This window comes from Neolamprologus multifasciatus, chromosome 15 (assembly GCF_963576455.1).
Source record: "Neolamprologus multifasciatus chromosome 15, fNeoMul1.2, whole genome shotgun sequence".
NCBI classification, from domain to species: Eukaryota; Metazoa; Chordata; class Actinopteri; order Cichliformes; family Cichlidae; genus Neolamprologus; species Neolamprologus multifasciatus.
The window spans coordinates 17,385,651-17,399,781 of record NC_140453.1 but is presented as its reverse complement, the minus strand read 5'-3'; the positions used below and the strand labels follow the sequence as shown (position 1 = coordinate 17,399,781).

General features: G+C 39.4%; 1 protein-coding gene across 9 annotated transcripts in view; it reads left to right on the top strand.

Annotated features, from left to right (window-relative positions):
• ryr3 (ryanodine receptor 3) overlaps positions 1–14,131 on the top strand; it is a 112,146-nt gene that overhangs the window by 65,321 nt on the left and 32,694 nt on the right. For all 9 annotated transcript variants that reach the window (XM_085133557.1, XM_085133558.1, XM_085133555.1 and 6 more), the window contains 11 exons: positions 213–315; positions 1,282–1,416; positions 4,372–4,645; positions 4,787–4,901; positions 6,711–6,843; positions 8,475–8,578; positions 9,378–9,513; positions 10,648–10,831; positions 11,912–12,014; positions 12,115–12,235; positions 12,953–13,122. In XM_085133557.1, coding sequence (XP_084989683.1) covers positions 213–315; positions 1,282–1,416; positions 4,372–4,645; positions 4,787–4,901; positions 6,711–6,843; positions 8,475–8,578; positions 9,378–9,513; positions 10,648–10,831; positions 11,912–12,014; positions 12,115–12,235; positions 12,953–13,122 — 1,578 coding nt within the window. The remainder of the gene's footprint in view (positions 1–212; positions 316–1,281; positions 1,417–4,371; positions 4,646–4,786; positions 4,902–6,710; positions 6,844–8,474; positions 8,579–9,377; positions 9,514–10,647; positions 10,832–11,911; positions 12,015–12,114; positions 12,236–12,952; positions 13,123–14,131) is intronic.

The window sequence follows — 14,131 nt, the reverse complement described above, 5'->3', positions numbered from 1 at the left end:
AGTAATTATGCTGTGACTCTAAAATGGTAATGTGCTTGCCTCTGTGACTTTCCACTGCTCTCTACTGTGCAATCCTTCTTTTATTCATTCTTTACCACTCTCCTTCCTTCTTTTGATCTCACTTCCTATCTAAAATTATTTTCCGTGTTGCTGTTCTCAAGTGCTTTCTGTCTTATAATCTTATAATGTAAACACTCTTTTGTTTTCTGCAGATAAACATCCTGTTGAATTTCAGTGCAGGTGAGGACTGCCCCTGTCCCGTGGAGATCCAGGATGAACTCAACTCGTTCCATGAAGAACTGCGGCTGCATTGTGGTAAAGTCCAACTGCTGACAGTTAATGTTGTTGATACAACTTGTATAAAGATGTTATGCATTTCTGTTCATAAATGTCTAAAAATGTCACTGTAGATCTTCTGATGAGGACATCTTGTCACACAAAACTAACCATAGCATTAGTTCAGACAGGCCATGAAGTCGAGCTAAAACACGGTCCTCAAAAATAAGTTGAGGACTCTGCTAGAAAATCTCTGCCAACAGTTGCTGCACATCTGCAAGCCACTTTGCATCCCACCTCCACCCCACTTCTTTGAGATTTTATTCTTTGTGGTGCTCACAATTCATATTAATAAGACTGGATTCTCTGACCAGTTCTTGTGCTGACGATACACAAAGGATACATACACATTGTAGCTTCACTCGTTTGGATTCAAGTGAAACTCTGAATTAATATTAAAAAAGTTCTAAGCTGTAAGTTGCCAGGGTTCTTCTTACGTTACAGACCAGCAAAGACCTTATTCCAGCAGCCTGTCTCTCTGATCATCTGATCAGAGACTTCTGGTTGGTTCACACTCTTAATTTAAATCCAGAGCTTGTTGCACCAAATTTTGGAACAGCCATCCTCAGCCTTTCAGGACTTGTTTTAAATGACTGCTGATCATTTTTATACAGTATGTTATTATATTCCCCAATCTTCTTCACACCAACTGCTTGTATGGAATGAATGTGTGTGTGAATGAATGTAAGAAGAACCTATACTATTCTATGATTGTCTGCTTGTATGTTGGGAACACTTCTTTTATTAAAATGTGAAGCACTTTGTAACTGTGTGTTGTAAAAAGTGCTCTGCAAATTAAGTTAATATTATCTGGCAACATAAATATGTTCATGTTATGAGAATGATCTTTAAAATGGGTTTTTGTTTCGTTTCCTTTACACAATGCACATGGAAGCAGTCGGTATACCAGGATAAATCTCTGAGCGCTTCCATTTCTTCTGGCAGGAATTCCAGTGGAGGAAGAAGAAGAAGAACAGGACACTTCAATTAAAGGCCGTCTTCTGGCTTTACTGTATAAAATCAAGGGCCCACCACAGAAGACAGAGCAGGAACCCACAGAGACTGAACAGGCTGCCCCCAGTAAGTAGCCTTTAACACCAAAGAAGAAAACAAGCTAGCGACCAGTAACTGTACTGAAGTTTAACAATAACTCAACCTTGCCGTATGCATTGCTAAGGTTTATTATTTCAATTTTTTATCTTGGTGCTGCAACACGTAAGCAGGACTTTATTGTGGTTGCTATCAGTTTCTAAACATATACCACATAACTATGTTTAGCATTAAATATTATATTGACATTCAAAATCATAAAGCGGTACCGATTTATCCATATAAATTTTGCAGACCACAAAACACTTTCCAATCACTAGTTCTTTGCTTCAAGCTTTTTCTTTTTTTGCTGCCCTTTGCTCAAAGTATGTTTTTGTTCTGTTTCAAATAATAGAATAAGACTAATGGACAGTTCCTGCAAGACTCTCTGCCATAAATTTTAATGCCTTGCTCCAGCCTCCCACACCTAGCCTGCATTATTCAAAAGCATTATAAATGGACGGATGTTCTGATTCAAGATTATCCTGATAGATCTGCTTTAGCATGTCTACAAATCCAATTTCAAAAATATTGCGATGCTAAGTAAAGTTTAAATAAAAACGGCATGCAATGATTTGCAAATGTCATGAACTGTATTTTATTCACAATAGAACATAGAAAATAGTTTAAATATTTGATTTGAGTAATTTTATTATATCATGAAAAAAATAAGCTTATGTTGAAATGTTTGGTAGTAATGTGCCTGAAAAACGTTGGGACAGAGGAACAAATAGCTGGAAAAGTGAGTGGTACAAAAAAACAGTTGGAGGAACATTTTGAATCTAATTACATTAACATGCAATAGATCAGTAACATGATTGGATATAAAAAAAAAAAAAATTAAAAAATGTCTGAGAGACATCCACCATTAACGGTGTCAGTATTGGATGGAGAAATCTTTGTCTGTGAATACACTTCCAAAAATGCAGGTTAATGCAAAGAAGAATCCACATGTAAACTTAATCCATAAACACCACCATCTTTGGGCCAAAGCTCATTAAAAATGTGCTAAAGAAAAGTGGAAAACTGCATCTCTGATTGTATGGAGGTGAATTACTGCCTCTGGAACTGGCACCATGAGTGCTAAAACATATATGCATGTTTTAGAGGGACATATTCACCCATCCAGATGCCATCTTTTTCAGAGAAGTCCTTGCATATTTAAGGAAGATGCTGCTAAACTGCAAACTCCATCTATTACAACAGTATGCTCTCATAGTTGGAGAGTCCAGATATTGAACTTGCCTGCCTGCAGTCCAGATCTTTTACCAGCTGAAACTTTGGACACATCATAACATTAAGAGAATCCCTAGAATCCCTTTTTAGACCATTGGACATTATTACTGGTCTCCTCAGCTCCCAGACATTAACAGACTGTCACCTGACAGTGGTAAACATGGCCCAGTTTCAACTTTTTTGAGAGGTTTGGCTGCCATGAAATCTAAAATAACCTTATTTCTTTCTTCAAAGTGTACATTTTCACGTTTTAAACTTTTGCCACGTTTGCTGTGTTCTATTGTGAGTGAAATATGGGTTGAATTCTGCTTTTTCACTTTACTCAGCGTTGCAGCATTGTCTGTTTTGTTCATCAAATAAATTGATGAAGCAGTCTGACAAATGGATGGACGGGTGAAATAAGCTGCTTCTCTTGCCTGACAAAGTTAGAGCTGCTAATTTTGTCAACGTGTAATTTTATTGTCGGATCTTTATATGTCAGATTATATATAATTAATGCCTAGTCAGTCCTTTTGGGATGGGGATGATTACTTTCATTAACTGACTGTAACGTTCATTCACTGTTAGAAAACTTTAAAGCCAGTAATTTGTCTCTAAAACTTTTGCTTCCTTATTCTTTTGATGAAAAGCATCGAAGCGCCTATTGTTGATTTCACAGCATTGTTTAATTAGTCAGATTACTCAGAAGTTATAAAAACTTGGAATCATCCATAAGGTTTTTTGTTTTTTTTTGGTTTGCCAACAGCTAAGGAGCTTATTTCCAAGATTTAAATGCCAGACTTAATATCAACCGCCTTGGCTTGAACTTGTGATTAAATTTGTTTGTTTGTTTCTCTCTTAATATTCCTGCATCACTCTAGCGTGCTTCAGATATGCTGTCAGCATTCTCATAGACTCATCACGAGATGATTGTGGGGTTACATCCAATATATTGACAAAATATTAATGCTCCCAATTAGTTCTGACTAATAGACTAATTTACATTTTCTAAGAGCTTTAATTAAGCCAATTCAGTTAATGGTTTTTGCTGACTTTGGAGTACAGCACTGTGCCAGTGCTCATGTCTCTATATTTTTGCCTGTCATTTGCAGACTGCGTAAGATTTCAGTGACTCCCTTGTGAGCCATAGTTTGAGATGATTCAGAGCAGATGTGAATGTGCAACACTTTCACCTTCAGGGCATCTACACCGTCTCGTGTCTCATTATGATTCTGCTTGAATCCAGCCCTTTGTTTTCAGCAGATGTTACGCTATTTGGCTTAAACGCTCAAAGTTCAGCGATGGCTTTGGAATTGCAGTGTTTTGAGAGGTGCAGCATTTAGCTACAACTTCATATGACTTCAAGTTTTTCTCCACTGGTCCTTGTTCTATTGGTACTTGGCGTCCTTAAGAGGGAAGTTTTATGAGACTTTAAGATTAGGTTTAAAAGATACAGTTTTAAAACCCATACTACAGTTTAATTAGCTTGTCTTTGTATATCACTGGAACAAAAAGAGAAAAAATAAAGAGCATATCATCCATCTTTCCTAATGAACAATGCTTTTGAAGTGCCCGGTCCATAGATTTTTTTTTTCTCTCCAATTTGCTCATTCAAAGGTTTGAGAGACAACAAAACTCAACTGAAGCTTTGACAGATACATGATTGTAGAGCAACCTTTATTTACTGCTTCTATTTCTCAATTTAAGAATACTGAACTGTCTCTTCTCCAGCAAACCTGAAGGAGCTTATCTCCCAGACCATAACCAGTTGGGCTCAGGAGTCTCACATTCAGGACCCAGAGCTGGTCAGAGTGATGTTCAGCCTGCTGAGGAGACAGTATGACGGCATCGGGGAACTGCTTCGGGCCATGAAGAAGTCGTACACCATCAGTGCCGCATCCGTGCAAGATGCTATTAACCTGCTGGTATCTCTGGGTCAAATCAGATCTCTGCTATCAGTGCGAATGGGCAAGGAAGAGGAGAAACTCATGATTGATGGGCTCGGGTAAGAAAATATATTATGATGTGCACACTCTTATAAATGATAAAAACGATGCCTGATTCTACAAATATATCATTGTGAACAGTGTACTCTCCCACTGTTACAGTACTGTGGGCTTTATAAATCGCTTTCTTGTGTTCATAGTGACATCATGAACAACAAGGTTTTCTACCAGCATCCTAATCTGATGAGAGTGCTGGGCATGCATGAGACAGTCATGGAGGTCATGGTGAACGTGCTTGGGGGAGACAAGTCACAGGTGAGCTTAACATTGCTCATGTTTTTGGGTTTTCCTTGACCGCTACAAACTATCGAGTCAGTCCTTTTTTAATGGATCGTATTCATTGAAACTCTGTTAACTTTTTCGTCATGTATGGAAATAGTAGCTCCCAATCTTAACTCTTGGAGAAGTTCTTTAAAACTCCTTATCCTGTTCATAACTTTTTAAAGAAGTTTGTACATGTTTTTGACGGATTCTTATTTGTTATGTGGCCTCTTTCACCATAATTAGGGGTACAATTCATCATGATTAATGTGTAGATTGTGTTAATAAAAAGTGGTTATAAAATGAAAAGTATTAATGAAAGCTGTTGTCTATACAAAATGCAAAAAAAAAAGAAGTTTCCATAGTTACGCACTTTCCTCACATTCCTTATTTTTGTCAATAATTAGCCTTCATGCCAAAAATATTCAGTTATGAATTAAATGTAGCAAAAGGAGGAGCAAATCATCAGTTTTAAAGAACGCAAACAAGCGTGTTTTTGTTTTGGGTATTTTTGCTTGCATAATGACTCATACAGTAAATCTGTTAGCAAAACATTTGCAGGTTAATTTTCTGTTACAAAGCTTAGTTTTGGGGGAAGAGTTTGGAGTTTGTGACTGACAGAACTTTTAATGCTTAATAAGTTGTATACCGATCTCAAGAAAACAAATTTTATCTTAAGAGGCTGAAGTGAGCCAAGAGAAACAGCTTAATACCCAGAAAAACCGCAGCGTAATGGAGAGGACAGAGGAGTAAAGGCATCAGAGGGGTGACAGGAGGCCACTCAGACCTGTCCTTTTTGGGTGGTGCTGACAGAAGCTGGAAGAGCTGGTTGCGATTTAATGCTGCAGCCAGTGCCAAGCTTGAAGTGAACCTCAGACAGACGGACCTCAGGGAGACATTCAGACCTTCGTGTCTGTCTCTGGCACTGTGATCGCACAGGCTCATAGCATAAATTCCTGACTGGTTTCATGCCACTTGATACGTGTACCTCGCTTGCTGTGGCCATATACAGTGACAGTCGTGAATATAGATCAGGTTTTTAATATTTGCTGTTTGATTACCACTGATGTTGTTTCAGTCGTGGCATGGTGCTGTATATTATGAGATTGTGCGAGTCGTAGGTTTTATCACGCAATCAAGACAGATGGTTTATAGAATATTATGAAGGAATAAATCTCTGAACTCAGACACTGACAGAAAGTTTGCTCCCGGTCACGCACAGCAGGACCCCATATGGGGATTCAACAAAGAAACTTAAGCTGTATATTCTCAAAGTAAAATTGTTTGTGCTTTCAAAGTTTCTGTCAAACTGCCTTTAGAGGTGGAAGCTTTGGCATGATTGGAAATTCAATATTTGTCAGTTGTCTGATAAGTGTGATTTTCTGTGCTTTGCATTTTTGCAGATTGTAATCTGCCTAAAGTAAAATGGGGGTTTCTCTCCTCCTCCTCCTCAAATGACTCTAGTGATTTATGCTGAGCCTGAGGCTTGGACTGAGCCCATGTGAGGACTTAGAAAAATGAGGATGGCACAGATCTAAAAGCATTAGATGCAAAAGGGCTTGAAGGTCAAATAATTTTTCAGTTTCTGTGTTCAAAACAGGAAATACATTTTATTTATTGATTCCATGATGCTCTTTATGATAGTTTAGATACCTTTATCATAGCCAAGCATCTAGTACTCTGCATCCTGTAGTGACATTAAAAACAATTCTAATATTCCTGAGCTCCTACTGCAGCTTATTTAGTGCTTGCCTCTTCAAAGGCTGCAGATTGATCCATGCAGTCTACTTTTTTCTTCCACAGGAGATCGCCTTCCCCAAGATGGTAGCTAGCTGTTGTCGCTTCCTGTGCTATTTCTGCCGTATTAGCCGGCAAAACCAGAAAGCCATGTTTGACCACCTGAGCTACCTGCTGGAGAACAGCAGTGTTGGATTGGGTAAGTATATTTTGCCTTTTCATTATTTATTTGAAAAAAAAAAATCAATTTATGCACAGCTGTCTTAAGACATTGACTGGGCCATTGCAACAGATTGATTTTTCATTTTTAGCCATTATGTTGTAGAATTGTTGCTGCATTTTGGACCATTGCTCTGTTGCATGACCCAACATCAGCTGAGCTGTAGCTGTTGGAAAGATGGCTTCATATTTGACTCTAACATGCTTTGGTAAACAAAGGAGTTCATGGTTGCCTCAATGACTACAACATGCCCAAAACTTGTTTCTCTTGGGCTTTTAGCATTTTTTCTAAACATTGCACAGTCTGACCTTGGGATTAGTTTGCAGGGATGTCCACTCCTGCGAAAAGTGGGAGTTGTTTTGTATGCTTCTGAATAATCTTCTTCGCTGTAGAATGATGAACTTCAAACTGGAAATGGTCTTAGAACCCTTCCCAGATTAACGGGCAACAACAGTGGCGCCTTTAGGTCAATTCTGTCGTCTTTGCTCCTTGGCATTGCGTCAACACACACCTGAATGTTTCAGACCAGCAAAACCTCTGCATTTATGGAGGTGCTCACACTTGCTGACGATTAGGTGTATTCGATGAGCAATACGTGGCTCCAACTTCTTAATTCTATGAAATCTGTAAGGGTGTACTTATGTTTTTCATACACTTCTTTGACATTGTGACTCAATTTTTGTTAAATATATACTGCTATGTTGTCACGTATGGTACAGGTTAGGAAGTATTTACCTAATTTTAGAACCTGATGAGGATTAGATGGTTTTATTTATTATGTCCTGATACATGAAATCTTAGTACTGAAATTGAATAGATTTTTTTTTAATATGAAGGAAAGGAACAAGCTGGGGCAAAAACAGACAGTGGAGAACACACCGGTTATGAGGATGCCTTGGCATTTGAATATGTTCCCGAGTATTCTCCATACTGCGTCAATTAAACTTTTTTGCTGCTACATAATGTGTGCTGAAACCAATAGTTGCTACGGGCTACAACAGTTTTTTCACTGCAGACTTATTGCTAATATTGTGGGAAGCAGCCGGTGAAGAAGAGTAACAGGCTCAATTTCAAAATGCCAGTATATCAAGTTGAAAGTGTAAGGGGCACAGAGGGAGGCAGCTGATAGAGAGAAGAATGGCGAGCAGTAAATGAGGGTTATTTAGGCGTGCAGAGCAGGACATGAGTCACAGAGATCTGCGTGCCTGTGTAACACGTAAACTAAAACACCTGGCTCTGGAAGAGGACAGTTGAATGAGAACACTCTAGTTGTTGCCATTTTTATATGACACTTTTAGAATTAGCCTCTTTTACAAGCCACGTTTTCCTATAAATTAATAATATGTAACATAGTCTGCATTGTGCTGCAATATTAAGTGGTTTTGTAGTATCTGCTCGACTGCAATGACGCTTTAAGAATGGAGTAATATTGCAAAAAGGGCAGGTGTTGACAAACTGATTAATGGGACCTGGTATTCTGAGCTTCAAAGAAGCAGACTGGAGAATATCAAGATTGATGTGCTGTGTCGGTACACTGCCCCCTGTTGTTTAATGCAGAACTAATGCAAAGTTTGCTCTGTTGCTGACAGCCTGTTTCTGTGTGTGTTTAGCCTCTGAAGCTATGCGGGGCTCCACTCCGCTGGATGTCGCAGCATCCTCAGTGATGGATAACAACGGTCTGGCACTGGCCCTGGAGGAGCCTGATCTGGATAAGGTTTGATGACGAATGAAATCGCAGCCTTACTCAAAGAAATACTCAACAGCACAGCTAAAAATCACACAGCACTTTATGTTTGCAGGCTCGTTAGATTGTAGCCAGTTTCTATTCTGACCATAACTTGTTATTGTTTTAGCAGATGTGGTGTTTAGTTTGGAAATTCAAAAAGTTTGGAAAGTTGTGAATGAAACTGAACTGTACAACTAGCTAAATGTACAACCAGTATACTGATCACATGTTCATATTATCATCAAATACTAAAACAGATTGTACTATAAAACATTTGCAGGATCCATTTAGTTATTTATAAAGTCAAACATTAAGACTTAGGGAATTATGTGGATACAGGATCTTATTCACTGTCTAAACCTTGCATTGCATTCTGCTGCTAGGTTTATTCTTCATCTCGAAGGTTTTTGCCAACACATTTCAGGCCACCATGTTGGTTTTGGTTTAAAACCTGGCTTTCGCCAACCCACAAGACATGTTCTTCCAATTATGTGCAGCTCAGTGTTCATAAAGTTTGAGGAGGCCACAGAAGAGGAAGAATACGTGCTAATCATCTGTCAATGCTAGAACGCAGTGCTACTCAGATGACACATACAATTATAGTCAGATAGGAATAGAAAGCTCAGGCCACCAAAGTTTTCTATGAAAAAGTGCTGAATGATTTTGTGACAGCTGGAAAAGCTTAGCTCAGCAGAGGCTTTCAAGCTGTCACTGTTGCTGACACTGAGTCAGAAAGACAGTGTGCCATTATAATACCCAGGAGTGAAGCAGAATTGCTTGACCGTAGGTGGTGACATACCTAGCAGGCTGTGGTCTTCAGAGCTGCGCCATGCTGGTGGCTAAGGGATACCCAGACCTCGGCTGGAACCCCATTGAGGGAGAGCGCTACCTCTCATTCCTGAGGTTCGCCGTTTTCTGCAACGGTATGTTTTATACTGAGCACTAAGATGACTTTTCATCCCCTGGCGATTCTGTTCCTCTGCTCGTTTTGGTGCAGTGATATACTTGGCCCTTGGTTTGTTTCACAACAAAGCATGCCGACTGCACCCATTAGCATGCTGATTAGAAGTGCAACAGACTGGAAAATGTTAAATAAAACAGGAAAACATTGCTTGTGGAGTTATCCTGTAAACACAGACGTTTTTTGTCGATATCTGAGTGTACCATTGTGTGAAGCCTCCGCTTGTACCTAAGCCTGATATATATGACACCAGAGGCTATCTTAAAGTTCAAAGAGGCTTTAATTGTGGCATACAGTTGAGTATACACGTGGTCAGTTCGACTTTGTCAGGAGAACAGACGAGGTCAGACACCAGGCTAAACCTACATGGTGCAAAGAATACTTAAAAGCTGAACACGTGGTATAAAGACAACATGGGAATGAGAAAGGAGACAGACAGGGGGAGGGGAATTTGGCAAGGGGTAAGCAAAGCAAACAAAGCAAAAACTATATTTTATATTGAGTGTTTTCATATATTCGTATGTGGTAAGGATAAAAAAAAAAACTAGTTACCGTGCAGTGTGTTACATAAAAAGTATTTTTACAAACTAGAAAAACTTTCCCATAGCTTCAACCTCCCGAGGACACCCCCGAGATGCTTTTTAAAGACATTTTAAAGAAAATATAATCTAATTAAGTCACTGAATATGTGTAACTGAGCAATAAATAAGTATTGAGATAAAACAAAAAAATGGCATCACAACAAAGAAACAGTCTAGGGTGATTTTACTGCATCTGTATAAATGTGAGTATTGTGTATTAAAGCAGCAGAGGATTTAACAGTGATGCTGTTTTTGGAATAGAAATGAAAAACTGCACAGAAATAAAAAAAATCCACTGGGGAAGGATGCCAGGGTCCTGCTGAGGACTCACGTGGAAATGTGAGTCGGCTTTTCCTGAATAAAAAATGTAGCGGTGCTTTAGCAGCTGCTGAATACCACTTTCAGGGGTTTTACACTCTAGCTGACTCTCACCTTTCCTTTTGGGGATAATAACAATTTTCCTTTCCATTGGTCTGCTCTCTTTTCCTCCTTTTTTTTTTTCTTCCTCACACCAGGTGAGAGCGTGGAGGAAAATGCCAACGTGGTGGTGAAGCTGCTCATCAGACGTCCAGAGTGTTTCGGCCCAGCCCTGAGGGGCGAGGGAGGTCAGGGTCTGCTGGCTGCCATGGAAGAGGCCATCAAGATCTCTGAAGATCCTGCCCTGGACCTGCCCAAGACTCCTGCTGGAGTCACTACTGGGTAAAAACAACACCAGTTCTTTGTTTTCTTTTTCCACAGTGTTTAAAATATACTGAATCAGCATTTTTATCACCACGAGACACTAAGAAACCCATTCAGAAACTCTAAAGCCAGTCACTTGTGATTAAGGCTCTCATTATCTGGGTCTCTGTGTGAATTGTTACTTTTAGTTAGATTTCTCTGTGTGCTTAGCTAAACCAGCATTATCCTTTGCTGCTAGACCCTCAAATAGAGCCATATCACATTACGGGAAAAGAGATCTAAGTTTATTTCATTGCCTTTGCCCAGCAAGAGAACAGTGAAGAGAAAGAGAGCGGTAATTGCTGCTTGAAAGTGGAGTTTTATCAAATAATTGTCTTTTGTTTTCTCTCTTTAAAAAAAACTCCTACCAAAACAAGAAAATCTTCTTAATTTACTTTTTATTTAGCAAAATATAATTTACTTCAGCAGCTAAATTCACATTCATGATGTGTTTGAAGACATATTTATTTGAAGATCATTTATCTCGGATGAGTTTGACATTTTAAAAGAAAGAGGGGAAAAAATGAAAAACTTTTTTGACTGCTGGAAACATAGAAGTCTTATAATGCAACTGCAACCCAGGTGTTATTAAAGCAAGTCTTGAATAAAAAAATATCAGAGATTTTAAATCATAATTGGAGCCTAAGGACAGTATATAAAAGAAGGTACTTTTCTGGAAGAATATGTAAAAGAAAGGAATACATTATCCCTGGCATTGGCTGTTTGTCCCTGCCTTTCTACATAAGTATACGAAGCCTGTAACACTGACTGTATTTTAATGTTGAAAGTTTGTATGGCCTGAAGTGGGGAGAGAGATTGGAAAGCTGCTCAAAATCAATATGTATAACAGAATAGCCTGCAAGGAGATCCTGTATTGTGCCAAAACATTATTATAAATCCTCACAAAATTGCCTAATTTACTGCGCCTCTGTTGCCCGTTGTATCCTCAAACCACCCTGCAGAGCTCGTCTGCAACTTCCAAGAAATGTTTCTCGTGTTCAGGATAATATTTATTATACTGTGCGTATAATTTTTATATAGTGTGTTTGTCTGTTTCAGGTCTGGTGAGGAGGAAGGGGAAGTGATTCACATGGGCAACGCCATCATGTCCTTCTACTCTGCCCTCATTGACCTGCTGGGACGCTGTGCTCCTGAGATGCATGTAAGGCCTTCGACAACAGCCTGAGCTGAAGAATGAGATTCTGTATACTGTCACAGGGACTCTTATGAGAAAGAGATTGTTTTTGTTGCATCTCTTACAGCTTATCAATGCAGGTAAAGGTGAGGCGCTGCGTATCAGAGCCATCCTGCGCTCTCTGGTTCCCACTTCGGACCTGGTGGGCGTCATCAGCATCCCCCTCAAAATGCCTGTCGTTAATAAAGGTATGCCGGTCTAAGTTTGCTTTAGGCAGTTTCTGATTGTTAAAAGGAAACGCATAAACAGAAGTGAATTAAGGTGAGACGGGATGTCTACCTGGGAAAGAAAAACGTTGTTTGGTTTAGATTCAAGGCTGAAGGTGCACGGTAGTCTGATTAAAAATCTAATTTATACTCTACAGGCAAACCCGGGCTGCTGTAGATCACAAACAGTTTTTGCCACATCCTGCTGAACAAACATGCCGCATTACCTTACTGCCTACGGCAAATAATAAAAACTCTGCCTGGTACAGCATGTGTGTCGTACTGCCAGATTAAGGAAGCTGAAATAATTTCATAACTCTGCAGAGTATCATCACAGCTCTGCTAACTGGACGTATATTATTGTAAGTGCCTTTGCAATGGCAGGAGACATCACTTAGGAGAGAGCTTTTGCTTCCCTCTACATCTCTGTGGAAAACAAATATGCCTACATTGTGTTTTTAGTACCTTTCTACTTTGTGCCTTGCTTATAAAATTATGGGTTACAATGATGCTCAATAGCAAGAACACCAGAAAATAAATACATTTCACATTTATGCTTGGTTTCCTCAGCTTATCGTGTCTGGGATTACATTTCCCTTAAACTCTAAAGCCTAATTTTATTCCAAAATCATGTTGCATTTGAAACTTTCTTCAGCGAATCGCTTTCATTGGTTTTTGTTTTGCTCCACCAACCTTCAGATGGCACAGTGACCGAACCGGACATGTCAGCTTGTTTCTGTCCCGACCACAAGGCCCCCATGGTGCTCTTCCTGGACAGAGTTTACGGCATCGAGGACCAGAGCTTCCTGCTCCAGATGTTGGAGGTTGGCTTCCTGCCTGACCTCCGAGCCTCGGCGTCTCTGGATACGGTAAGTCCTAGAACATTCACGACACACACACACACGAAAAAGTACATTTTAGTCTCTGCAAATGCAAAGGATGTAAGCTCTAGTTGTACCTGACAGGTGTAATCGTATCTGTCGTCTCTGCTCCTGTTACATTTTTGAGATCTTAAGTCTTTTGTCATTTACTGATAATGAAATGAAGGTTTCTAGTTTGCTCATCAAATCTGTAAATCTTATCAAACATGAGCACCGATTGCTCAGAACAGTCACTAAGCCTGTTGCAAATTTTCAGAAATATTAACATAATAATCGGCCTACTGATCAGGTCACCCTTAGCTTTTAAACAGTTCAGTATAAAAACTACACTCAAACTACATTTTTTCGTAACCCAGTTTATCCGGTCATTTGCTACACAGAACGATCTGGGAAGTTGCGAGCACTTTGAAAGAAATATTTTGAAATATCTTGGTTGAATTATCCATTTATCAGTTTAGCACAGATTGACAGTCAATCAAATCAATGAGCCAGAGGATCCTGAAAGTGGCAAAAGGGTAAAAACAAGCTGCAGACCGAGGAGCTTTGATAGATGATATACAGTGGGGCAAAAAAGTATTTAGTCAGCCACAGATTGTGCAAGTTCCCCCACTTAAAATGATGACAGAGGTCAGTAATTTGCACCAGAGGTACACTTCAACTGTGAGAGACAGAATGTGAAAAAAAAATCCATGAATTCACATGGTAGGATTTGTAAAGAATTTATTCGTAAATCAGGGTGGAAAATAAGTATTTGGTCAATAACAAAAATACAACTCAATACTTTGTAACATAACCTTTGTTGGCAATAACAGAGGTCAAACATTTACTATAGGTCTTTACCAGGTTTGCACACACAGTAGCTGGTATTTTGGCCCATTCCTCCATGCAGATCTTCTCAAGAGCAGTGATGTTTTGGGGCTGTCGCCGAGCAACACGGACTTTCAACTCCCGCCACAGATTTTCTATGGGGTTGAGGTCTGGAGACTGGCTAGGCCAC